Source organism: Columba livia, chromosome 4 (assembly GCF_036013475.1).
Source record: "Columba livia isolate bColLiv1 breed racing homer chromosome 4, bColLiv1.pat.W.v2, whole genome shotgun sequence".
NCBI classification, from domain to species: domain Eukaryota; kingdom Metazoa; phylum Chordata; class Aves; order Columbiformes; family Columbidae; genus Columba; species Columba livia.
In genome coordinates this window covers 2480661-2508248 of record NC_088605.1, presented here as the reverse complement: position 1 = coordinate 2508248, position 27588 = coordinate 2480661, and the positions used below count along the sequence as shown (strand labels likewise).

The 27588-nt window shown below is 44.2% G+C and overlaps 1 protein-coding gene across 1 annotated transcript in view; it reads left to right on the top strand.

Moving 5' to 3' along the window:
* ATRN (attractin) overlaps window positions 1-27588 on the top strand; it is a 176089-nt gene that overhangs the window by 135261 nt on the left and 13240 nt on the right. The window contains exons 26-27 of the mRNA XM_065060197.1: window positions 2657-2735; window positions 17972-18079. Coding sequence (XP_064916269.1) covers window positions 2657-2735; window positions 17972-18079 — 187 coding nt within the window. The remainder of the gene's footprint in view (window positions 1-2656; window positions 2736-17971; window positions 18080-27588) is intronic.

Here is a 27588-nt window from a genome sequence, read left to right as displayed (position 1 = left end):
AGGCGTTTTAATGCTGAAGTCACACAAGTGCAAATTTTTTCCTGTCGTATACTAAATGATAGTAAAATGTATTTCTGTACGTATCTAAGCTTGAAAATTCAATGACATTGTCTATTGGCTGCCCCTTGAGTGTTCAGTGCCCGATCACGTGCAGCTTTCATCATATATAAGGCTATGGATAGTGAGATATATAATCAGGACCAGGCTCCTCTTCTGCATCTCAGGGTTTGGTTCCTGCCGTGCATCCTTTTTTTTAGTGATAAATATTTCCAAGTCTTTGCGCTATTCTCTGCTAAAGAACGTGAAGCTGTAGAGCAGGACTCCCAGTTGCCGAAGTGGTTTTTGAAAGACAAAATGTGCAGTTCCTGGCAGCTCAGACGAGGTGAATGGCATCAAGAGAGGGGACAACATGGAACCATGAGGCACCATCTGTCATCATCACGAGTGGTGGGTTTTTTGTCAACAGTGCAACTGTGGCTTCACATCCAAGTAGAAGAATTTATCATAGACTCATAGAGTCATTTTAGATGGGAAGAGACCCTCAGGATCACTGAGTCCAACCATAACCTTACTCTAGCACTAAACTGTGTTCCTAAGAACCTCATCTAAAGGAATGGGGAAGAGCAGGTTGCCCTTTAGGACGATGATGGGATCGATTGGGGGCTTGTTGGGCTTTGTAGGCATTAGCAAACCTTATAACCATAAGGTGTGTTGCTGCAAGCAACCCCTGAAAATTGTTTTCATTAGATTGCCTGGAATTTCTCTATTTGACTGGAAATCTTGTCCCCTTTTTGTGATGATTTAGGATGCTAATTGCAGGGAAAAAATGAATGAAATGTCCTGAGACCCAGACAAGGAACCTCCTCTAGGATCCAGCCTTGTGGAGCTCTCCTGCTGTTCCGGGGAAAAGATCAGGAATTGTGTTAAACTTGCAACATGAGACTTCTCCATCAGGGCCAGAAGGTGTGGGAAGGGAACAGTGGAGAAGGTCCCGAGCTGATTCTGGTCTGGAGGTGGGAAGTGGAGGAGAAAGGGTTCCTGAGAGGCTGGACTGAAGATGCAGACAGAATTATAGAATCACTTTGGTTGCAAAAGATCCTCAAGATCGAGTCCAACCATAACCCAGCCCTGGCACTACCCCATGTCCTGAGAACCTCATGTCCATCTGTCCAACCCTCCAGGGATGGTGACTCCAGCACTGCCCTGGGCAGCCTGTTCCAATGCCCCACAGCCCTTTGGGGAAGAAATTGTTCCCAGATCCAACCTCAACCTCCCCTGGTGCAACTTGAGGCTGTTTCCTCTGGTCCTGGCGCTTGTTCCTGGGGAGCAGAGCCCGACCCCCCTGGCTCCAAGCTCCTTTCAGGCAGTTGTGGAGAGCGATATCATTGGGGTCATGGATTTTTTTATGAGTAGGATGGGAGAGCATAGTGGAAACCACGACATTGTTTGCAAATAGGAGGTTTGGGGATGTGCAAAAAGGATGGATTTCTGCAAGCCGAGCTGAGTTTGCATTCGAAGGCAGAAAGTATTGGGTGGTCGTGGTCTTTCTCCCACCACAGTCTTTCTTGGGTGGCTGTGGGTCTTCATTGGGACCCCCAGAATGGCAAGAACCGCTCTGTGCCCAGAGGTGGGGAGAGGCGCACGCAGGTTCCCCCTTCAACGGGATCAAAGAAACACAGAATAATTTTGCTTGGAAAAGCCCCTTAAGATCATGGAGTCCAACCATTAACCCACCCCTGTCCCTGCCCCATGTCCTGAGAACCTCATCTCCGTCTGTCCAACCCTCCAGGGATGGTGACGCCAGCACTGCCCTGGGAAATAATGCACTTTAGGAAATAAATCATCCATTCTGGTTAATCCTCCTTTAAATGTTCTCTTGAAATATACACCAGAGCAAGGGAAAAGAGGTTTGGAGACGTTTTCTCTTGCCCATCAGTGCGGTAATTGAGACGTTCACTGGCGTTCGGATGCACAAAAGGAGAAATTGTCATCTTAGAAAGCTCGTGAAGCTGCTCATTATTCAGTTTGATAAGATCATAACTGTCAATAAAGTCGGCTTTTCTTAATATAACAGTTTTTTGTTAAATCTACTTCCTCGCATTTTCCCTAGAAGTTGTTCAATCTATTCATCCTCTTCTTCTCTTTAGATTTAAGAAAAGCAACACAGATTTGGGGAAATCAAGAAATGCCGGTAGTTCTCCAGCAGCTCGTTAGAAAGAATCCAACTGCTATACAATTTATTTTATTTCTGTAATTTGGAAAAGAAAAAATAATCATTGTTTTCCCAAGCTTTTATTTTTTGGCTTATCATCTCACTTTAAATAACGTCAAAGATAGTCAATAATGGCTCTGACAATACGATTAAATGTTTTGGCCTTACTGTTCTGATTCCATGGTAAAAATTGCTGCGTGTCATCTAAGGAGGTCAAATAGGTAACTTTGAAACAACAGTTTCCTCTGAAAATAATGTACATTGTTCCAGGCATCATGAGCGCCGAACTGTGCGAAACACTTTGCGCTGCTCCATTATGTCCCATCCAAGTACCTCTCCGTACCATAGGAACTTTTAGCCTGCTTTGTTTGATTCGCTCGAGTTTTTCAGTTACGAGCAAGGACAAGAAGGTATTTATCGTTCTTTTCTTTGTTTCCTTTACAGTTGTTTCCTGTCTTTGCTCCTGGTGGCCGCCGTGGTTTGGAAGATTAAGCAAAGTTGCTGGGCATCGCGGCGAAGAGAGGTTGGAACGACAAAACCAATTGCTGTCTCTTAAACGCCCTTTTGTATAGTTCTTCCCTCTCGTATTTATTCACATATGCATAGCATTAACCTTCAGTTCAGGATAAGCTCCACTAATCTATAAATGCTTCTGTTGAGGGATTTATAATATTGCGTTTTCGATTGCAGTTTCAGTGACAAATGATGCTATTTTAGTGTCCTGATGCTGCAGTTTCTGTGAAGTACAAAATAATAATAATAATAGGGTTGAATGTCCTGAGTTCCCAGAACTCGGGTTCTGAACAGCACGAATATGAAACCGCCGCAAAGTAGGAAATTCATTACAGGTGTTTTAAAAGGGATGTTTTTGTGCTCAGGCCCTGAACCACATTAGCCCTCACTTCAATATGTTAAAAGAACGGCTGATCCCTAGTTTCAAATGAAAAGCTTATCTAAATATTTTGGGGTGTTTTGTTATTTTTGGTTTGCTTTTATTTTGATTTTGTGGGGGGTTTTTTGGGGTTGGTTTTGTTGGTTTGATTTTTTTGTTTAGTTGGTTTTGTGATTTTTCTTTATTGGGGTTTTTTTGATGTTTTTTGCGGTTTTTGTCTTTGTTTTGTTGTTTGTTCATTGTTTTTTGGTTTGGGTTTATTTTCCCCTGGAACACAGTAGCATAAGAAGCCACCCACAGTTTGAAGAGCTATAGAGTACTAATTAAAAAAGCAATTTCTAGAGCCAGAGCTTCCCCCTCTTCACCTCACTATGGACTGAACCAGCTCCAGAAGCTGTGCTGCCATCCAGAGACCTGGGCAGGCGGGAGAGGTGGACGGGGAAAATTTAATGAAATAGAACAAGGGCAAGTGTAGAGTCTTGAATCTGGGCAGAAACAATCCCAGGTTCCAGTATAAGTTGGGGAATGACCTATTAGAGAGCAGTGCAGGGGAAAGGGACCTGGGGGTCCTGGGGACAGCAGGGTGACCATGAGCCAGCACTGGGCCCTTGTGGCCAGGAAGCCAATGGTACCTGGGGTGGGTTAGAAGGGGGTGGTCAGTAGGTCCGAGAGGTTCTCCTGCCCCTCTGCTCTGCCCTGGGGAGACCACACCTGGAATATTGTGTCCAGTTGTGGCCCCTCAGTTCCAGCAGGACAGGGAACTGCTGGAGAGAGTCCAGCGCAGCCACCAAGATGCTGAAGGGAGTGGAGCATCTCCCGTGTGAGGAAAGGCTGAGGGAGCTGGGGCTCTGGAGCTGGACAAGAGGACACTGAGGGGGGACTCATTCCTGTGGATCAATATGGAAAGGGGGAGTGTCAGGAGGATGGAGCCAGGCTCTTCTCGGTGACAACCAGTGACAGGACAAGGGGCAATGGGTTCAAACTGGAACACGGGAGGTTCCACTTAAATTTGAGAAGAAACTTCTTCCCGGTGAGGGTGGCAGAGCCTGGCCCAGGCTGCCCAGGGGGTTGTGGAGTCTCCTTCTGTGCAGACATTCCAACCCGCCTGGACACCTTCCTGTGTAACCTCATCTGGGTGTTCCTGCTCCATGGGGGGATTGCACTGGATGAGCTTTCCAGGGCCCTTCCAACCCCTGATATTCTGAGATTCTGTGGTTCCCTAAATTTTGTTGTTTGCAACATGTAAAAAAATATTGGACTTTTACACCCCCCAAAATATCCTCCTTGTTTATCCCTGATGCATTTGGTGGGGTTTTTTTTTAAACAAACTTTTTTTCTTGCTTCTCAATTGAAACCAATTTAATTTTACACCCTAAGCACTCAGGGTGACAGGACAGCAAACATATTGCTGAGTTATAAGAAGAATGTCTCCTTATTTCCAATTTTTGAGCATAAATGCTGAACTGTATAGAGTGGTGAGTCCTGTGTGGTAAAAGGGAGACAACAACACATTCCTGGGCTTTTCTTGCCCTAAACCCATGGAAAGCAGAGCCCTGTATGATGTACAGATATAGCAGAGTTAGGCTGGACTGCATCTGGGATTATTTTTAGGAGTTTAGTCTTGTGCAATCTGCTCTTTTTGTAAGCAAAATGAGATAAGCCAGGCTTTATTCAAATGAGTCTGCATGTGTTTTCTATACATAAGTGTCTATACGTTGTCACCAAGTAACTTTCCCTAAGGGATGTGGTGTTTTTTTCCCCATCTTTTGTATTTTTGGGGTGAAATCCTCCCATTCCCATGGATTTTCCTCCCTGCTGGGATGAAGCTCTTGGCAGCTGCAGGCACCCAAGCTTGTAATTATTCTATTCAAGTGTGGTTTATTCACATGGAGTAGCCGATGAAGAGTATTCTGGGGATTAATTTTTACCGTGCTGAAGTTCTTTGCAAGTGCGTGTTTCTTGCATATCTTCAAAAAGCCGTATCTGGTTGTACTTTCCAGTGCAGTAGTGGGAATAATATAAATTTATTCAATCTGAGGATCTCTTTTGTTATAATAAAGCAGGATGGTGTCTGATAACTCTTCTCCTTTCTGCCTCAGATGTTTTTTGCTCTTACCAATGAACTCAAATGCATAATATAATGGGTGGTTTTCAAACAGATAACCCTTAGTCTTTGAAATAATTTGTCTTTAAGGTTTTCTGTATTCTCTGAAGGTAGATAAATTTGTACTAAGGCTTATTTTATCCTTCTCGCTTTCTTGGCAAGAAAGGAAACTGGAGTCAGCCTAACACTCCCCGTTGGCTCCTGGGGTTACATGTTATCTAGGAATGTATAAGGAATATAGACTGAGAAGTAAAGACTGAGCTTAGGAGCTCACTTAAAATACTTTAGCAGTGGCCTAAATGAGAAACGTCTCTATAAATTAAGTTGCTTTCAGTCTGATGGGTGTTTTAAGGGGCAAAAATAATGGAGTGTTAGCAACATATTGGCGTGTTTTTGTGTAAATTCAGTTTATTTGACAGGTGGTTCTTTTCGTGGCAGATTCCTGTCTTTACCTGCTGCTTGTCTTGCTCCTTCTTTCCATCTAGTGACTTGATCTTGTTGTTCATAGATCTCTGCTATTCCATCCCGCTCTTGTTAGAAATACTTGCAAAACTTGAGGGAAGTGTTTTAAATATTGGCCATGCCATTATTAGGTATATAAAGGTATATAAAGTATGTCTCCAGAAACAAAAATCTGCCCCAAAGTTGGTATTATCTGATTCTATAGCTTGCAGGATTTCTACTATACAGACTCTCAATAAATCCTGTCAAGGCTCCCTTTAAACAGTCGTCGTTAAAATAATGATTAATACAATACTGGTTTAAGTGTACACAAGTTTATCCAGCTAGCATATTGGAAGCTTTAAATTAATATATGCTGCAGCCCTGGAGGAAGATAATTCTCTGGTTTGGGCTGTATTTTTAGAAATAGTTGAGTTACAGTCACCCGCTTCCCATGGGCTTTGCTGTAGTAATTCTGCGCTTGTTCTCTAATCTTAACCCAAAAGTAAGTAAAATATAATGCAATCTGCAGGTAATTCCCAGCTATCAATCACTTCTGCTTCCAATATGAGCATTGCGAGTGCCTCACTTCTTATCACAGTGCAAAGTAGGTAGCTGAAGCTTAATCTGAGATACATAGAGGACAGAAAAGAACCAGCTGCTTGCACATCACAGAATCCCCGAATGTCAGGGGTTGGAGGGACCTGGAAAGCTCACCCAGTGCAATCCCCCCATGGAGCAGGAACACCCAGATGAGGTTACACAGGAAGGCGTCCAGGCGGGTTGGAATGTCTGCACAGAAGGAGACTCCACAACCCCCCTGGGCAGCCTGGGCCAGGCTCTGCCACCCTCATCGGGAAGAAGTTTCTTCTCATATTTAAGTGGAACCTCCTGTGTTCCAAGTTTGAACCCATTACCCCTTGTCCTGTCACTGGTTGTCACCGAGAAGAGCCTGGCTCCATCCTCCTGACACTCCCCCTTTCCATCTTGATCCCCAGGAATGAGTCCCCCCTCAGTCTCCTCTTGTCCAGCTCCAGAGCCCCAGCTCCCTCAGCCTTTCCTCACACGGGAGATGCTCCACTCCCTTCAGCATCTTGGTGGCTGCGCTGGACTCTCTCCAGCAGTTCCCTGTCCTGCTGGAACTGAGGGGCCACAACTGGACACAATATTCCAGGTGTGGTCTCCCCAGGGCAGAGCAGAGGGGCAGGAGAACCTCTGACCTACTGACCACCCCCTTCTAATCCACCCCAGGATGCCATTGGCACATGTTGGTGCTGATGTTCCTCAGCCTCCTAAAGGCTCTTTCGGGTGTGCAAACAAATGTGGAGTTGTAGGAAAATTACTTTGGAGCGCTGAACACAAGTTGAGGCCTCGCAGAATATAAAACTTGACCTGAAGTAAAAATGGGAACGATTTGTGTCATATCAGGCAGGGAGGAGATGGGACTGTAAATTGTGTGTTTATTCCCCCTCCAGTGAGCACCAAGTTTAAGTATCTTCAGACATCTTAAAGAGGGAAAATGGAAATAAAAAGACAGCTTTTATAGGAGGCTTAGGATGAGGTGAATGACATTAGGAAATAGGGATAGGAAACCTTTAGATCTTGTCTCTAGAAAATGACACGTTAAATGTATCAAGGTGGTGATAGAGAATAATGCACAAGGTACGAGACTGGCATTAGAAATCCAATATGCCCATCTGCTGTCGTGAATTTTCTGCCCTGTTGTTTTATTTTAGCATCCAGATCCTCTTCTCTTCACCCTCAGTCTGCTGCTTCTCCTCCACATTGAGCCAGAAATAGCTCTTCTTACCATTTGTAGCCAATTAAGCATATGTTATTGATTGGATTGACTCGGTGTAACTATCAGCTGGATCACCCTCTGTGTCCCCTTGGGGCGCATTGGGAACATCAGCACTAAGTACACGTGGACATCACTAAATTTGGGTGTCTAGAGCTCAACCGCACACTCAACATACATAAAACTGTGTATGTTTCACTGTCTTTCTTGCCAAGACTATCCAGGACTGAGCATTTTTACTCCCAGCTTATTCAGGATGGGTTTTGTGTATTGATTTACCGCAAGGATTATTCTTTTCCATCCTGACCTCAGTGCTGAAACCTTTTTCCCTCCCAAGTGTATTCAAAATGTAGAAGCCATTCTTTTTTCACTCACATCCTTGGCTGTAACATCCCTGAACACCAAATACTTTTTATGCGGAGGGTTTTCTGTGTTCATTTTTACAGCAAAGACTTTCTCAGGGATGTGTGCTGTGGATTATTTATTGCTCTGCCTTCATTTGCTTCCCCTTCCTACTCTCACCTGTTAGTATTTCGTTCATCTCATGTGTTTTCTCTCTTAGACTGTGATTTAGGGCATCCTTTGTCAAAGAAAAGGGTTTGGGTTTGGAATGTTTTCAAACTGTAACTGTAGATCAGGATCTTTGTCACTGTCCAGAGTCTCCAGTGGTGCCTTGGAAGGATCTGGTGTTTGCCTTAAAAGGTCAGACTACAAATGTCCCTAAAAAATTACACCTAAAAAGGGTTGTCGGGCATTGGAACAGGCTGCCCAGGCCAGTGGTGGAGTCACCATCCCTGGAGGTGTTTAAATGGCATTTAGACGAGGTTTTTAGCAACGTGGTTTAGTCCTAGAATTAGGTTATGGTTGGGCTCAATGATCTTGAGGGTCTCTTCCAACCAAAATGATTCTGTGATTCTATGAATATATTGAATTTGGGCAGTCCCAGGTGCTTGTGAGAAATGGGATGTGCTGATCTTGAACTTCCTGCCGAGTTCTCCAGGCTCCCAGCAGCCGTTTGGCACGTTGGACCTGCTTGTTCAACAGCACCAACAGTGCTATTCAGTGTCTGTCAGCGAGAAGAAAATATTAAATCATTGATGGTGTAGTTTGTAGAGGAAACATGAATTGGAGGAGTGAGATATCATGGCAAGCAGATAACGGAGATCCAGATTTACGTGGCCAACACACTCTGTTGTCTCATTAAGGTGAAACTTAAGCCTGTATATGTATTTTTTAAATAGGGTCGGTTTACTTCCCCGAATACCTATCTGCTGGACAATAGACTGAAATGGTGGCCGTGGTGACTTACTAAGCCAACATAAATTCCCAATTCCTAGATTTGTGAGTAGAGTAATAAATTAAGAGTGTAATGTTACCATTGTGTGCAACTGGTTATTGGAGCGCTGTGTCCATTGCGATCCCAGCAACGTCTTGGGTGTTGCAGATGGTACAGAACAACACTGCGAGATTAATATGTTGTCTGGAAGATAAGCGAGAGACTAAAGCGTCACAAATTACTCATTTTATCCAAGGAAGAACATATTGAGATTCGATGATGTTGAGTCATTGTCTGCGAAGAGGAATTGTAGAAGATTCATGATGGGATGAGGGTCTTCTAAATGATCTGCCCAAGGCGTAAAACCCAGTATCTGCAACTGGGGGTAAAAAAGGCAACGGCTGTTTTGCTTTTCTCCTCTTTTTAATGGTAAGAGTAGCAATGCCAACAATTTTTTTTTTTAGAAACATGGTGCTTAGGTCAGAATTTGATTGCTTTTAGAAGATACGTCTGGAATATTGTGTCCAGTTGTGGCCCCTCAGTTCCAGCAGGACAGGGAACTGCTGGAGAGAGTCCAGCGCAGCCACCAAGATGCTGAAGGGAGTGGAGCATCTCCCGTGTGAGGAAAGGCTGAGGGAGCTGGGGCTCTGGAGCTGGACAAGAGGACACTGAGGGGGGACTCATTCATGGGGATCAATATGGAAAGGGGGAGTGTCAGGAGGATGGAGCCAGGCTCTTCTCGGTGACAACCAATGGTAGGACAAGGGGTAATGGGTTCAAACTGGAACACAAAAGGTTCCGCTGGAATTTGAGAAGAAACTTCTTCCTGGTGAGGGTGGCAGAGCCTGGCCCAGGCTGCCCAGGGGGTTGTGGAGTCTCCTTCTGTGCAGACATTCCAACCCGCCTGGACACCTTCCTGTGTAACCTCATCTGGGTGTTCCTGCTCCATGGGGGGATTGCACTGGATGAGCTTTCCAGGTCCCTTCAACCCCTGACATTCTGGGGTTCTGTGATTCTGTGATCTTTTCTAGGCCAAGCCCGTGGTGCAGTTCACTGTCTTGTACTATGCAGGAGGTCAGATCAAATAATCGTAACTTTTGTTCCGCTACCCCTAAATTTAAAATCTATGAATTGGAACCAACTCATAGTGCCTGTAGGCTTTTTCCAAAATACAAACGTTGCACGCTGTCTGCAGTGATCTATGTGGCTTTGGTCACCAACTGAAGGAAATTATAGCAGAAATAAGAGATGTTCTGAGGAGGAAAAACATCCCAAAATATTAATTTTGACAAGAGATTCCGGCTCGGGGGGAAATTGATGGTCCGATTTTGTTTGAACATGCTCCTGTCACTTCTGTGCCTAATTGAGCTTGTCTCTGTCTGAACTCGCAGATGGCCAGTTACAGCCAACTGTTTGTAGCTTTAATATCTCTGCGTAGGACACCAAAATATCAGGTTGGCAATCACATACACAACGTTGGAATCCAACTGGGTTCTTCTTACATAGTCTTTAGTGGTTCTATAGTTATAGAATCATTTCAGTTGGAAGAGACCCCCAGGATCATCAAGTCCAACCACTACCTGACTTTGGCACTAATAAACCATGGCCCTAAGAACCTCGTCTAAACGCCTTTTAAACCCCTCCAGGGATGGTGACTCCAGCACTGCCCTGGGCAGCCTGTTCCAATGCCCAACAGCCCTTTGGGGAAGAAATTGTTCCCACATCCAACCTCAACCTCCCCTGGCGCAACTTGAGGCCGTTTCCTCTGCTCCTTTCTCTTGCTACTTGGAAGAAGAGACCGACAACCTCCTTTGTTTGTGTTGCCGCTAAAGAATTAACTTGCTTTTAGTATAACCCCCAAAAAGACCGGTTGGCCGGTATTTGAGATGATGAAGCTAGACTTACCAAGTCTGGCTCTAGGGGAGTTCAGCCTTGTTTAAAAAAAACCCACAACTGAAGCTGTTGTTGTGCAAACTCCTGGGTCTCTCTGCAATGATAGGAATTGGTGGCACAGGTATCTAATGTAGCCATTTGGAAAAATCAGGGAGAGAAACAGTGTTGTGTAATTCCACCAGAAGACCGAAGTCCATCAAAGGTGCGCTCTGACATTGTGTAATTATCTGGTACTGGTGTATATTTTAGTCCGCGTGGGTTATATACTCCTGGTCTTTTAAAAAGAAATAATATCTTATTCTTCTTATTAAAGGTCAGGTTTTCTGTGCCCTCCTACTGGGCATGATTATGATGAATAACTTGCTTATCTTAATCAGCCCTGAATTAAATATCTTCTGTCGTTTCAGCATGAGGCAACTTCCCAGCAGCTTTGCTTTCTGGTTTGTTATAGTTTTGAAGTGTGGAAATGCCTGTTGAGAAGCATTTGAACATTAATTCTCTCCTCTTCTCTCTTTCAACAAAGCCTGCAAAGTCAGTTACAAAACTAATTAGCTAACATTAATATGTGCACTGCTCTAGGGGCTTAAAAACTTAATTTTCAGTGATGATGGAGGTGTCAGAGGAAATTGTTTGTTTGTTGACTTACATGGTAGTTAATGTAATTGTAGCTGAATGCTTTAAATCACTTATTTCTGAGACAATGTGGCCCATCTTCGTGCAGTGTTTCTATCTTGTACGTTTATTTCTTTGCTGACGCCCCTTTTTGTTTTGTAGGCAGCTCCATTGATTCCTCCCTTTCCCCACAAGGTCACCAAGTAACTCTAAGGTGAAGCAAAGGTTCCCACACCAGGATATATATGTTACTTCAAAGTAATGCATAGCAATGTCTGAGTACCCATCATTGGTGGCCGTGTAGACATGCAGCTCCATCTAGCTGCCGTTGCCACCACCACCAGAAGGGACAACTCCTCCAAAGGTGGTTGGAAGAGACCCTTAAGATCATCGAGTCCAACCGTTCCCCCACCCCTTGGGCAGCCCCATGTCCTGAGAACCTCATCTCCCATCTGTTCAACCCTCCAGGGATGGTGACTCCACCACTGCCCTGGGCAGCCTGTTCCAATGCCCCACAACCCTTTCCTAGTAACTCTTTCCTGATATCCAATCTAAATGTCATTACAGGAGAGCTCTAAGACAAGTTCTCTAAGCAAGGTTTTCTAGGTTAGTCACGCAGCGATACCTGGAAATAAGTAGTTGATGGTTTATGTGCAGGCACAAAAGGGATGAGCCACCATCTGAATTCAAATGAAGCCCTTAGAGCAATCCAGGATGTGCAGGAATAAGCTCCAAATGCCTGTCTCCCAGTGCAACCACTCTACCCAGTATGTTTTAGAAGAACAGGAGTGCTCTCTGTCCTGTGACCCCAACAAAATTGCCATGACTTCGGTCAGTAAGTGGTCAAGTCAGAGCTGATAAGCTGCGCTGGGAGAGTTTTGTTACCCTTTGCTCAGTACCTATAGGTTTTTGATTGGATTGTGTGTTCCATACGTTGTGCAGAGCCATGGAGGGAACATATAAGGGGACTGGCACACTCGAATAACTTTGCAGAACTGATACTAGACATGAGGAAGAAATCGTTGGCCCTGAGGGTGGTGAGAGCCTGGCCCATGTTGGCCAGAGAGGTGGTGGATGAACCATCCCTGGAGACATCCCAGGCCAGGCTGGACGGGGCTCTGAGCAACCTGAGCTGGTGAAGATGTCCCTGTCATGGCAGGGGGGGCACTGGGGGAGCTGGGAAGGTCCCTCCAACCCAAACTGTTCTGTGATTCTACGATTCCATTTAAAAGGGTGGTCAGGAAGAAGGAGACAACTTTGTTCTGCTTCCTTATCACCCTCTGTTTAACTTGGGGTTGGGGGGATGAACAGCAACTGGAGTTGGAGAACACCATCTTTACAGTTTGTGTGGTGGAGCTCCACGCTTCGGCTCAATGCAGGAAAATCCCAAATATTCTGTTCTGCCCCAATTTTTTTTTTCTAAACATCTTAACAAGAGTACAAATTGGTTTGTTTCCTTATCTTTATCTCTTTTCTCTTACCATGTCACTGGAGCTGTTACTTTCTTCAGATTCGCTGTTGGTTGGATTTTGGCCCATTGAACCAGTTTATCTTTGCAATAGAGACAGGGAAGTGGTTCCATACGCGCTGCTGATTTCAGAGTATCCTGGTATTGAAAGCCGGCTGTGGACAGCATGGACAACACAGCACAGCTGTTGATTTTCCTTGTTCTTTGCAGAATGGAGCTTGATATTTTCCATGTTGATACAGAAATACAGACCCAGTTCAGCAGGAGGCTGATCGTAGCCTTAGCTTGGGAGCCCCGTCCCAAATTCATTGCAACCTCCAAGGCTGCGGTCTGAATCCTCAACGGATGGTCTTTAGTTGTACTTGTCTCATCAAAACTTTGCTCTGTTGAAGTATTTTCAGCAAAACTTCCTCCAAAACCAAAATGTTAGGGGATTGGGCTCTTCTCCCAGGCAGTCAGCAATAGGACAAGGGGCCATGGGCTTCAACTCTGCCAGGGGAAACTGAGGCTGGAGATGAGAAAGCAATTCTTTGCAGAGAGAGTGGTCAGGCATTGGAATGGCTGCCCAGGGAGGTGCTGGACTCACCAGCCCCGGAGGTTTTTAAACTGAGACTGGACATGGCACTTAGTGCCATGATCTAGTCAATGGACTGGAGTTGGACCAAGGGTTGGACTGGATGATCTCTGAGGTCTTTTCCAACCCAGTCGATTCTGTGTGTGATTCTGTTATCTCCTCTGCATGCCCAGAGTATCTATGCATCTAAAACCAAGTTATAGATCCAGAAGGATCTGAATTTTGAAGGGTTAGATCTACAAATTCCTGGGAGGTTGGGAACAAGAAGAAAACCTGTTCATAAGACTGTTGCTCTTTTCTAGCTCCTGTTTTCAAAGTTCACCTCCTTAGACTGGTATAATGGTACCCGCTGATACCCTGCCTCAATATGACCTGTCTGCTGGAAATATTCATTAATATATTCATTAATATATTAATATTCGTAACTTTACTCCCTTTCCTGCTTGCTTTGCTTTTACTCTGCCTTAAAATGGAACTTCATCCATGCCCGTTGTTTGCTTAGCACACCCATATTTTTTTCATCCCTGTTTCTTCTTCTCATCTCCATTGAAAATTGAGATGAAATACTAATGTAAGAACTTGAGTTTGTTACAGGTTCTGGTGTTGCTTAGATTTTTCTAAAGCCATTCTTTATAAGGAGCAAATAAAAGCCAAAACTCTTGGCTTTCTTCTGGAAAAAATTGGCTGGAAATATCAGAGCCCTATCCCAAAAAAGTACCATAGCCCTGTGCTCGTAAAGGAGACCGTGCAGGGGGCAATTGCTGAGATGGATGGTGGCGGGATGGTTATACAGAGACCGGTGACTGCTTTATTATGGTGAATAAAATGTTCAGGCTTTTCTTGTCAGAAAACACAGCATAGGTTATATTAGTCAATTAACCCGGTAACCTGAAAAGCTGTTTTTCTTCTGCGTGAGAGCCCGTGCTCCTGCACCAAAAGCTTCTCCTGAATTCCTCTGGCGGTTTTTCTCCTGTCAGTTACACACTATTCACTTTGGCTTATCCATTACTCAACAGACGCGAATTCAAAGAATGAAAACCCTGCATTTCTGCAGATTTTGCTCCTGGATCAGCACCTCTAGTCCTGGGCACTACGCGCTCTCATCCTCCCTCCTGGTTTTCTCCTCCACCATCTATTTATTGAATTTGTTGGTTTTCAGGTTTTCTTAGTGGCTGGTTGCACCAAAACCTTCAGATATTGTTTCAAATAATCACAGAATCCCAGAGTGTCAGGGGTTGAAGGGCCCTGGAAAGCTCATCCAGTGCAATCCCCCCATGGAGCAGGAACACCCAGATGAGGTTACACAGGAAGGTGTCCAGGCGGGTTGGAATGTCTGCACAGAAGGAGACTCCACAACCCCCCTGGGCAGCCTGGGCCAGGCTCTGCCACCCTCACCACGAAGAAGTTTCTTCTCAAATTTAAGTGGAACCTCCTGTGTTCCAGTTTGCACCCATTGCCCCTTGTCCTGTCACTGGTTGTCACCGAGAAGAGCCTGGCTCCATCCTCCTGACACTCCCCCTTTATATATTGATAACCATGAATGAGTTCACCCCTCAGTCTCCTCTTCTTTCAACACTTCCCATTCTGCAATTGATTTAACTTGTGCTTTTTTTTTGGAAGGAGTTTTTCTACTGATAGAGGAAGAAAAAAGAAAATCAATGCAAATGCAAGTTGTGCAGGTTCTCACACTTTGCGGTTGCTTAAGTATTAAAGGCCACTGGTGCGTTCCAACACACACTTTTTGATGTGTTTTCATTGTAAGCCTGTCAAATGTTTTGACTTTAATAATCCTCTTCAGACCTAAGTGATTGAATGTATTCCCAGGTTGTCCTATTAATTGTGTGATCTAGAAACCAAAGGTTTGCTCGAAAGAGCATTGAGGTTCATTATTTTAAATCTCAGAAAGCCAATCATTAGGAAGGAGCCTAAGCCAGGTTCTGCAGGATCTTGATGTTAATTGCTGCTGATTTCTGACTACACGCTCGGCGTCTTGGCTGGGGAAATGCCACAATTTCTCCCTTACAACATAACAAAATCTTCTTAATTAAAATTTTGACACGCCAAACGGATATCGATGGCTACATCCATGCACTGGTTAAACACGCGCAGTGCGTGCCTGGGGGGAAAGAGCGACATTCTGCTTACAGAACAATTATTTCTCAGATTTATTCTTAATTTGGGGAAGGGGAATTGGTTTTGTGACCTGACTCGTGCTACAGCAGCAACTGGTGTTGAGAAAGGGACATTCTTTAGGTATTTGCTGCTTTGCTTGGAGTTTGGACCTTTAGCTTTACCCGTTTTGGCTGAGAATCCACTGACTTGGGGACAACCCCAAAAACATTGTGAACAACCCAACCCCTAAAATTATGGCTTTTCTTGGCCAGTTCAGCAAATAAAGGCAATAATGATACTGTCAACATCACTTTTCCCATCACTTTTGTCGTAGTAAATCTCTGTGGCGCTCAAGCTTTTATTTCTCGAAGCTAGTATTTGACTTCAATAGGAGCCGTGTTGCCAAATTGCACATTTTCTTGAGCGAACGAAACTTCTTTAAAGAGCTAATCGCTTTTAGTTCATGAGGCTCTTGGACGTCTTCATCAGGACAGCTTGTTCTTTGATTTTATAGCCATTAAACAAAGCGCTTTACGATAGCTGAAGGGGACAATTGCGGGAACAACAACCCGGCAATCTGTTTCACACTTGCTTTAGTCTGCAATCTGCTGGTGTGCTTTAAATATTCGAGAACTCCTCGCCTTCTTTTACCCGCGTGCGAGTTACACCCAAGTTCACTTGCAAACGCTTGTACAGCTCCGCTTGTGTGAATTTGTTGGGGTTTTTTAATTGGTGACAGTATCTACAATCTGCTTCAAAATGCTTTTTGTTTCTTTTTATTTTTCTATTTCAGAAATTAAGGAAAACTTTGTCACTTGCCTTTTATGGCAGTGAAAATATATATATATAAATATATATATTTAATTAGACTGAGAACCACACGTTTATGTAGCCCCCAAGCTTAGTTGCATCGCCCATCGTGCCTCCTGCCACCTTATGGGAATCCCAAGCTTACCGAGACATTCCAGTTTTCTACACAGAAAACCCCAAAACTAAAAGGTTTATGAGTTCAAAAAACCTTTGAATTATTTAGTTTTGTTGCACACTGAATAGCAGCATCTTCCTTTTGTTTGTGTGCTGTGTCCTCTTGTCTTCTGCTGGATGTGGACAGTATATTTTCCTGGGTTATTTGGGGCACGATGCGTTTTGTGGTGTTTTCTTTAGCGCTTTTTGAGTGCTGGAAATAATCAGTTAGGGCTTAGATTGGCCAGAATTAGTGGGGAAATGCAAGTGGTGATGGTGGGAAGTACAGAGGGCATTTGGTAGCGGCTAAATCTTCCTTAAAAATAGAATATAACCAGTATTGCTGCAGTTAAGTAGTGATGCTAAATGTGTAAAGCTGCCTACAACAAGTGGTTTTAGGCAGTTGCTGCAGTTAAAGGTCAAACTGCTGGGTTTTTATTAATACATGTTCTACATGCCTGTTCCCATTGCTTCTGGGAACTGGAGTTATGACTTCTGCATCCATTTACCCTGTTTCCCTACCCCCAAAAATAAGACGTACCCAAAAAATAAGACCTACCCCAAAAAGTAAGACCTACCCCAAAAATAAGACCTACCCCGAAAATAAGCCCTAGCATGATTTTTCAGCATTTTTGGGGATGCTCCAAATATAAGCCCTACTCCAAAAATAAGCCCTAGAAACACTTTATTAACAAGTCACTTTAAATAGTGTCCAGGCAGCTATACAGGTTAAAAAAGTAAAATTAATGGGGAATAGAATGCAGCAGGACAGATGTGACAGAATGTGATGACGTGACTATATTTGAATAAATGTTGATATTATTATTATTATTATTATTATTATTATTATCATCATTATTAGTAGTAGTAGTAGTAGTAAAGAATAAATGTAGAGTGTTGTTCATGGAAAAATAAGACAGCCCCTTGAAATTAGACCCTGATGCATCTTGTTTCCAGCCCAGCCACATAAAGTGTATTTGTTTGTTTGTTTTAAAAAAAAAGGGAGCTGCATCAAAATGCTTCAAAGTGCTTAAGAGTACAATAAAAAGACGTCTTGTGTCTTGACGGCTTGCAGAGATTTGCCCAGGAAAAGGGTTTTCTATTTTAATAAAACGTATTGCAACGAGGACATGATACATTTCCCGCATTCAGCAAGGAAACAAGCAATAAGAAAGGAGATTATTCAATGGGCGCCTGACAGCGTTTTGCTGGTGGTGTTATAAAAAATACCGAATTCTTCCTTACAGTAGTTACATAGGGCTGCTGGTTTAATTTTAAAGTGTTTCCCACAAGTCCTATGGAGTCCGGTTCAGACAGGTGATGACAAACAGCTTAAAAAGTAAATAAGTGCTTTAGGGAAGCTTAAGAAGATGCATTTTCCCTCACGAACATCTCAGGTTAAGGCCATGTGTATAGCTTTACTTGCAATAACACATAAACTTGTAGTAATGTGAATATTTACAATGATCTGTCTGTACCCTTAAGCCCTTTACAACAAGACGTTGTTTTTCTATATTCATTGATAGCCCTTTGTATTGCATAAAACCTCTCTGATACATGGGGGTTTTTTTTTTATCTTTGTGTTGGAACAATATGATAATAATATTTTTCTGTTTATTAAATTAGCAACTACTCCGCGAGATGCAACAGATGGCGAGTCGCCCCTTCGCCTCCATCAACGTTGCCTTAGAAACAGATGAAGAACCGCCAGATCTCATCGGGGGAAGCATAAAGGTGAGAGCTGCTGCTTTAGGATGGGCCTTCACAATTAATCACGGTTCCTTGTTTTAAACTCATGGTCAATGTGGCAGAGTCCAGTTGAGGCCTGTATCCAGTGCAGTGCCTCAGGGGGCAGTGCTGGGGCCGGTATTATTCAATATATTCATCAATGACTTGATGAGAGAATCGAGTGACTGTCAGCAAGTTTGCTGATGACACCAAGCTGGGAAGAGTGGTGACACTGGAAGCTGTGCTGCCATCAGAGACCTGGACAGGCTGGAGAGTTGGGCGGGGAGAAATTTAATTAAATAGAACAAGGGCAAGTGTAGAGTCTTGAATCTGGGCAGAAACAACCCCAGGTTCCAGTGTAAGTTGGGGAATGACCTGTTAGAGAGCAGTGTAGGGGAAAGGGACCTGGGGGTCCTGGGGACAGCAGGGTGACCATGAGCCAGCACTGGGCCCTTGTGGCCAGGAAGCCAATGGTACCTGGGGTGGGTTAGAAGGGGGTGGTCAGTAGGTCAGAGAGGTTCTCCTGCCCCTCTGCTCTGCCCTGGGGAGACCACACCTGGAATATTGTGTCCAGTTGTGGCCCCTCAGTTCCAGCAGGACAGGGAACTGCTGGAGAGAGTCCAGCGCAGCCACCAAGATGCTGAAGGGAGTGGAGCATCTCCCGTGTGAGGAAAGGCTGAGGGAGCTGGGGCTCTGGAGCTGGACAAGAGGACACTGACGGGGGGACTCATTCCTGGGGATCAATATGGAAAGGGGGAGTGTCAGGAGGATGGAGCCAGGCTCTTCTTGGTGACAACCAGTGACAGGACAAGGGGTAATGGGTTCAAACTGGAACACAAAAGGTTCCACTTAAATTTGAGAAGAAACTTGTTCCTGGTGAGGGTGGCAGAGCCTGGCCCAGGCTGCCCAGGGGGGTTGTGGAGTCTCCTTCTCTGCAGACATTCCAACCCGCCTGGACACCTTCCTGTGTAACCTCATCTGGGTGTTCCTGCTCCATGGGGGGATTGCACTGGATGAGCTTTCCAGGTCCCTTCAACCCCTGACACTCTGGGATTCTGTGATATACCTACAAGGAACCCTGAGTCCCTTCAGTTTTGCGTTTGGGCTGGTTTAGATAAAAGTTATACTGTTAGTAGGGTATGAAATTTCTGTATTTGCCCTGTTAGTTTTTATGGCTTGTAATAGAGAAGAATGGAGCTTTTCACAGTAGAACATTTGGCTAGAAATAGCTAAAGGTGCTGCAAATAGAAACCATTTTCCTGTGATATTGCAAAGCAAACAGGAATATAATCATATCTGTGCGCTGTAAAAGTATTAACCTATTTCTGATTATAAATATATGTTTAAATACGTCTTGTGATGTGCAAATAGGAGTGTGGAGGAATCATTGTCTTAGAGCAGGCTGGATACTCTCAGACATGACATGTTGTATTTTTAGGAGAAGGATGATTGAAAGGAGACTTATGAATCAAAAGATCTTTGTAATGTGACACTTTGACTGGTGGGCTTGTATACAAAAAGAAAAAATTATGAACCTGAGAGCAATGATTATTTTTATTTTGTGTTTGAGATAGCTGTTTATTTTATTTAGACTTCAGTTTTTTTGGAAATCTTCCTCCTTAGTCCAGGCACAAAGTTTCTCACTTTCTATTTCTGTGACAAGAAAGCAGGTTATGCTCTTCTATTACAAAAAGTGTGTATTGTAATTATTGTAACACACAGGAAGACAATCCAACTCCAGGTATGGTAAGTAACAATATTTCAATCTTGGCCTTAGTATCAGGGAGTACTATAATTAAGGTTGCCTGTATAGCTTTACTCTTATTATGTGTGAGTATCATCTTTCATGGCAAGTTGTAACACTTTTTCCACTTGATTAGTGTCTAGGAGCAGGTTTTGGGTGGACAATATGCAGAAGGAGCTTTTCAATATATTGTCTTAGTTTCATTATTCGTTCTGGTTATTTACCGTGTTCCATCCACAGCTGGAATGATTCTGGTGATCACCCCGTGTTTGAGTCCTTCATGAACTAATCGTTACCTTTCTCCGAAGTCAGGGATTATTGTCCCTGTTTTGCAGCGATGAGCCTTGGAGTATAGTGATAATAAAGTGAAATTTGTGAAGGCATTCTGTAATTTGGAGTAATTGAGCTGACCGGTGTCTGGGACCTCTCCATGGAGGCTCTGAGTGCTTCTGCTCCCCATTGACTTCAGATCATTCCATTTTTCTGAGTTTTTACCATTTCAGTATTTGTGTGATGAGGATGGTGAGCACTGGAAGTCATTAATCACTTATAGCTCTCCAAGACTTTAAAATACATGCTTGCAAATTTGGATTGTCACTCAAGAAATTAGAATGAGCCTTTTGGTTCCGTTGCTTCACGGAAGAAGCTGTGGGGTGGGTCTGGATGCTCCCATCGGGCTGGGGGCGGATTTGTGAGGTTGCTGATGGGTTTGAGTTGCAGTTTGTCCGTCTGGGGGTCAGTTCCCTTCCCCTCTTTCTGTTTTCTGTAAACAAGTTGACAAAAAGCTGTAAGATCAAGCCAGAACAAAGCTATCCCACACTTTTTGCTCTCTCTTGCAAACTACAGAGAAGATGGTAAACTTTGGATCTCTTATGTTCCGATTAGTGTTTTATTTCTCCTCTTATTCAGCTGGCAGCGCCTTTTCCTTTATCATTTGGGCTTTGTTGTTCGCATTCTCCTTCATACCCCTCTACTTTTTGTTTTCTTCTCGCTTTCTTCTTTGATTATAGGACTGTTGAACTCTTCTCCTTTGAAGTGCTTCCATAGGCAGCACCACGGGCCAGAGTTTCATCTTTCACTCACAGATAAGCGTCTTTGCTTTCCCAAATCTCCCATCACCTTCCACATCTCGCTTTTTTGACCTCCTCGGGTTACTCAAGAATGGATGGAAAAGCCGATTTTAAGCATAATAAGACTGTGGACAAACGTCCTTTTTCCGACCCAGAACTTAACAACTGCTAATTACCCTCAGTGCTGATAACTCATACGGATGTTTCTTGATTATAAATTAGTCTGATTCAGGCAAATGGTGCAAATAGTGTTCAATAACCTGGAGCCAAGTAGAGAACGTGGACGTGGATGTTTGTGCGAGCAGGTAGCTTCATCTGCTGGACCATCTGCAAAACAAGGATGCTTTTCCATGACAAGGAGAGTTGCTAAATTTTTGGGGGCGATTTATACAATTTTTTTATCATCTTGGAGAATTTGGACAGGGGATAAAGTACATGTAGAAGACTGGAGCGTTTCAGCAAGTTGAAATCATGCGTAAAGGAGAGGAAGGCTCAGGAAACCTGTGGGTTGTGAGTAATTTGGGGAATGACCCTTCTGAGATCATCTGGCCTGTTGGCATATAAATAATACAAATAAATTAATAAATTTAATAATACATTTAAATAGAAGTGGAGAAGCAGTCTCAGCATCCTTGGGGTCAGCTTTGGTGTTTCTCCTCATCCCTTTTGCGTGGGGAAGAAGCTCTTAGCAGGAGGAGCTGCAGGAAGATGTGCTGAGACGGTACAAAACTGTAGAGCGCATTTTTCTTTGTGTTTTGTCTGTTCTTTAATTATTAGCCCAGAAAAGAGTGGGGAGAACTGTTGCTCCGCTGTTGAACTCCAGGCCATTCTCCAACTGCTCTGCTTTCGCTGTGTCAAGATTTGAGAGTCGTCCTTTTAACGCAAGAAATCCAGACTTGCGCGATCATAAATGCACCGATGTTTTTCTTTCCCCGTGCGAATCGAAGCCTTTGGTTAATAACGAGTTTATTGGAGGGTTACAGAAGAGAAGTGGAAAATGGGACATCTTGTCAGCAAGAGATTAATTTCCTTTTCCATTGTGCATAGCCAATTGGCAGCTAGTGTCAAGCCAGTTCCATCCTAAGCTAATGTTTTCCAGCTGGACTCTATTAGAACCGTATTTTCAATTAGTATTTTTCCTGGGGTACTTAGAAGTAATAGAAAGTGATTTACCTGCAGGGAGACTATTCATATTACAGTCCGCAGCTAAGCAACACGTAACCAGCCGCTTTGGTTCATTCTCATTCTCACTCAACAAATACCCAGTGGATCGCAAATCTACCACTGAATTTGCTTAGTTATTACAAAATCCGTTGGATTTTCTTTTTTTGTGCATTCTGAGGTGCTGCCTATTGTGTTGTTTTTTTTTTTTCTAAGAGTATTTAGCATCTCTGGGTATTTGGGACTCATCCAAGTGTCTGAACCGGTGCTACTGTAACACTTTTTTAATTTTAGGTCTTGTTATCTAATTAATATAAGTCTTGTAGTCCTCTGCAGTGATTTTTAGAAGCTTTCCTGAAACAATTTGAAAGCTCAAGCTCAACATGAGCCAACAGTGTGCCCAGGTGGCCAAGAAGGCCAATGGTATCCTGTCCTGTATCCAAACCAGCGTGGTCAGCAGGACAAGGGCAGTGATCCTTCCCCTGTGCTCTGCACTGGGGAGGCCACACCTGGAGTATTGTGTTCAGTTCTGGGCCCCTCAGCTCAGGAAAGAGATTGAAGTGCTGGAGCGGGTCCAGAGAAGAGCAACAAGACTGGGGAAGGGACTTGAACACAAGAACCATGGGGAGAGGCTGAGGGAGCTGGGCTTGTTTAGTCTGGAGAAGAGGAGGCTTAGAGCTGAGCTCAGCACTCTCTAGAACTACCTGAAGGGCAGTTCTAGCCAGGTGGGGATTGGTCTCTTCTCCCAGGCATCAGCAATAGGACAAGGGGCCATGGGCTTCAACTCTGCCAGGGGAAATTGAGGCTGGAGATGAGAAAGCAATTCTTTGCAGAGAGAGTGGTCAGGATTGGATTGGCTGCCCAGGGAGGTGCTGGACTCACCGGCCCTGGAGGTTTTGAAACTGAGATTGGCCATGGCACTTAGTGCCATGATCTAGTCAATGGACTGGAGTTGGACCAAGGGTTGGACTGGATGATCTCTGAGGTCTTTTCCAACCCAGTCCATTCTGTGATTCTGTGAAAAATTTATAATTTGCCATTGATTTCCAGGTGTCTTGAAGCTGGTAAAGGCATGAAGCTACGCCTTGTAGATCTTTGGGAAAAACAAATACACAGCATCGCAGCAAGCTGATGCTTGAGGAAAACACCTACAGGATCAACAAGAAAATTGTTGCATTAGAAAAATTTATCCTCAGGTTGGAAAAAAAAATATCTTGGAAGCTTTTAAAGCATTTGAAAAACACTCTTGTATAATGGAGCGGTTGTCTGGTAGAGCTGGTTTTGCTGTGTTGTATTTAGGGATTCAACATGTGAAACCAGTGCTAAGAGGTGGTTATTTTTGTGTCCGTGATCAACAGGCTGTCCACATTTATAGTTGTTTAAATGGAGTGAGAGAGGTATTTGGTGAACTAAATCCTTCTGAAGTTCATTTAGTGTGGTCTGTACCTTCACGCCGAGCCACGGTTAATTCTGCTGCGTTGAGCTTCTGAGGGCAAAAGAGCTTCCATTAAAATCCTTCATCAGACATGAGCTTAGCAAGCTCGCCGGTTCCTTAAAATAGCAGAAAAAATGATGGAAAATAGCACCTCACTCTAGTAATTAGTTTGTTTTCTTATGGAAGAAAGTGCTGCTGAGTGGTTTGAAGGCTGCCTGGAGGTCCCGTCTGTTCCAGAAGTACAGATTTGAAGTGGTGGGCTGATGTAGGAGCAGGCAAGGGATACCACACATTTATATTTCCCGTTTACTTGTATTTCACATGTGAGTGGTGCCCTTGTGAAATTCCTTGTACATTGTAATGAAGATGAGCAGACAAGTGAGGGGTAAAAATCCTGTGCCACAGGGCAGCGGGTTCGTGGGTACCAGTGGTGAGGAATGATTGGAAATGAAGCATCGTCCAGCTCCAGCACCTCTCCAGAGCAACTTCATCTTAATTTTTATGTGTAGCTCTGAGCCCTGCTATGCTGAGCTGTTTCATATGAGGGAAGTTCAGTGAAGAATGACCAAGGGCCAAGGAACTGACTGTTTTTAGGGCTGTTACCATGTTCTGCTTGTCACTCTTGGTGACTCATTTCCCCACTTAGTTCACCTTATTGACCCGCTATTAATCCATCAAGTTTACTGATGGACAAGCTTCTGTGAACCCCGCAACCCGCTTCACTTAAAATAAACCAGGTTATCACACGCGTAGTGACCACTAAGTCTCCCATGTCACCAAGATGAGATGGGGGATCCTTGTCCAAGGAGGGAATGGCAGGCTTGAGCTGTGATATATAAAAGTATTCTTAAGTAGAAATGACCAGGCTATCCAGATGCTTTGGAGGGCAATAGAGCAGGTTAGGGTTTCACAAATAAGCTGAAAAGGAGAGTCATTCATTATCCTCCGAAGGTAAATGGTTGGAGGAAGGAGGTGAAATTGAGGGGCGAAAACATAAACTGAAGAATCTTAACCCGATGTGGCAGTTGCTGGAGAAGGTTCATGTGCAAGTGGGTTGTGTTTCGCCTGACCTGCCTAAGCCAGACTGCTCGGGCTCGTTAGCTTGCCTTTTGAAATGCAATTTAATGTCTAATGTATTATTTCTGGGGTTTCAAGCATTTGCTGGTTCTGGGAGCTTTTCCCTGTGTTAACACTAAGGCGTTCAGAGCTTGTCAGCATGTAGTTGTCTCCTTGTCTTTAGCAAAAGCACCTCGACTCGTGAGACTCGGTCCGTGTGCGCGAGCAGACAGCAGGAGCCCTTCCCTAGCATCGGGGTGACGAGGGATGCGCAGTGACAAGTGACATCCCAGCTTGGACTTCATATTTGCTGTTAATTCTACTGAAGCTGGCCCACTTTCTAATTCATGGAAAAGTATATGATCCACTTCGAAGGAGTGTTGTGCTAGATGGGGTTGCCAGTGGTAAGAAGGGAGTGTTATCTGGGCAGCCCAGGTGTGTAAATGGAATAGAATGGTTTGGGTTGGAAGGGACATTCAGATCTCCCCCAGTGCCCCCCCTGCCATGACAGGGACATCTTCACCAGCTCAGGTTGCTCAGAGCCCCGTCCAGCCTGGCCTGGGATGTCTCCAGGGATGGTTCATCCACCACCTCTCTGCCCAACCTGGGCCAGGCTCTCACCACCCTCAGGGACAACAATTTCTTCCTCATGTCCAGCCTGAATCTCCCTCCTTTAGTTTAAAACCATCGCCCTTTGTCCTATCGCAACAGGCCCTGCTCAAAAGTCTGTCCCCATCTTTCTTATTGGCCCCTTTTAAGTCCAGAAAGGCCACACTGAGGTCTCCCCGGAGCTTCTCTTCTCCAGCTGAACACCCCAACTCTCTCAGCCTGTCCCACAGCAGAGCTGTTCCAGCCTCGGGTCATTCCTGTGGCTCCTCTGGCCCCTCTCCAGCAGGTCCATGTGTGTCCTGTGCTGAGGACCCAGAGCTGGACCAGCACTGCAGGGGGGTCTCACCAGAGTGGAGCAGAGGGGCAGAATCCCCTCCCTCCACCTGCTGCCCACGGGGCTGGGGATGCAGCCCAGGATACGATTTGGCTTCTGGGCTGCAAGCGCACGTTGTGGCTCATGTCTCATCTTTCACCCCCAGAACCCCCAAGTCCTTCTCCTGGGGGCTGCTCTCCATCCCTCCATCCCCAGCCTGTGTTGATACCGGGGTTGTCCTGACCCAGGCGCAGGACCTTGCACTTGGCCTTGTTGAACCTCATGAGTTTCATATGGACCCACTTCTCGAGCTTGTCCAGGTCCCTCTGGATGGATCCCATCCCTCAGGTGTGTCACCTGCACCTCTCAGCTTGGTGTCATCTGCAAATTTGCTGTCATTGATGAAGACATTAATCAGTACTGGTCCCAGTACCAACCCCTGATTAGCTGCACTGGAGTTGCGTATAGTCTGACTGTGATCTGTACTGTGAAAGCAACAACAAGAATACCTGATAAAACCTTCACTTAAAGAATTCTTTCCATTTAACTAGTTCTGGGTATCATGTTTTGATTTCTGCTGCAAAATCAGAGACTTGCAGGGAAACTTTTGCCACTTCCATAATATGATATGGAATATAAATATTTGGAAGGGAGCGATCATGAGATGAATGGAGACATCTGTTAATCCTGCATTGTATTTAGGGAATATTTGGCTGATAATTGAGATTGAACTAGTTTTAAATTTGAAGACTATAAGTTTTTCTGCAGGCTGGACCCTGATTTTAGCTGATAAGAGTTTGCTGGAGGGAGAGGAAGGAGCGTGAAGCTTCTTCCCATGGGAGAGGGGTTTTCTAAGCTCTTTTTGCCCTCTAGTGCAAACGAGTGTCTCTTCTGATTGAAGTACTAACACCAGCAGCTTCTCAAAACCGTTGTCGGGGGCCTATTTGCATTCCTTTATGCCAAGCAGTTGTTTTGTGTGTCTGGGGTTTGCAGCCTTCACCCAACTCTCCTGTTCCATTGCACTTTTTTACTGACACTTTCTCATGTGCAAAAACCAGCCAAGTGGTCAAAAAGAACCAGAAAAAACCTGCCTCTCCACCCGTGCAAAATCAAAATATATATATACCCTTGGCCCTATATATTCTGCCCAGATTTGCTGCCCGTGGCCTCATCCATCCCATCCCCTCCCCGAGGCATCAGCAGGGAATTGAAGAAGGGCGAGCGTTGCCTTACCCAAAACCCAAAGCTGCGACGTGAGATGTTGTCATTTCAGGGTGACTGCTTTTGAAATACAAACTTCTGCAGCGAAACCCTTCCCTCCACCAAGAGATGGCTCTGGTTTTTAGCTGGGTTGACAGTGCGCACTTGAAAATATAAAGCAATTGTTTAACACATAGGGCGCAAACTCGCTGCCCATGGGGCTGGTTTGCGTATGCGCTCCCAGTAACACGGGATGCTCAGAGCTGTATTTCCAATTTCAGGCTGTTAGCATTCATCTAAAGGCTTGAATATGGTTTTTATGTAGTTTCTCGCATGCAGAAACCCAGTGTTGGGGACAAGTCGTGAGCAATTCATCCCCCAGCCCCTGTGTCACTTCCAAGGTAGAAATCAGGGACAAGGTAAATGTAAATTTTTAATCTAGACTCATTTACTGGAAATTATTGCTGGAAGTTCATTCATCTTTATCTTGGAGGACATACATATTACCCTGAGAATATGATTTTTAAAACTTAATATTCTATTTTTTATAGAAAATTGCTTGTAACGTATTTTACAAACGTTCAGTCAGCTTTTAATGGCACAATTTAAAAACTTGCAAATGGAATTTGACCCTTTTTCTATGGAGTGAAATCATCTGAAGAAGTGGAATCAAATAATAAAGTTGAGCTGTCTCAGTAATGTTCCTCTCTTCCCCCACCGTAAGATTTCTTCCTTTATTTTAATTTCCTTACTGGAAATTGAAAACCATGTAAGAGTTATTTGATCAAACCACAGAAAAATGTTTTCTTGTTAAGGCAAAAAAAAACATCTCTGCGGTATTTATTTTATACATTTTGAAAAGCAATATGCTGGCAGTCTATTACAGAACCTAGATGAAATTGATGCTGTGTTTTTTTAAATTACACA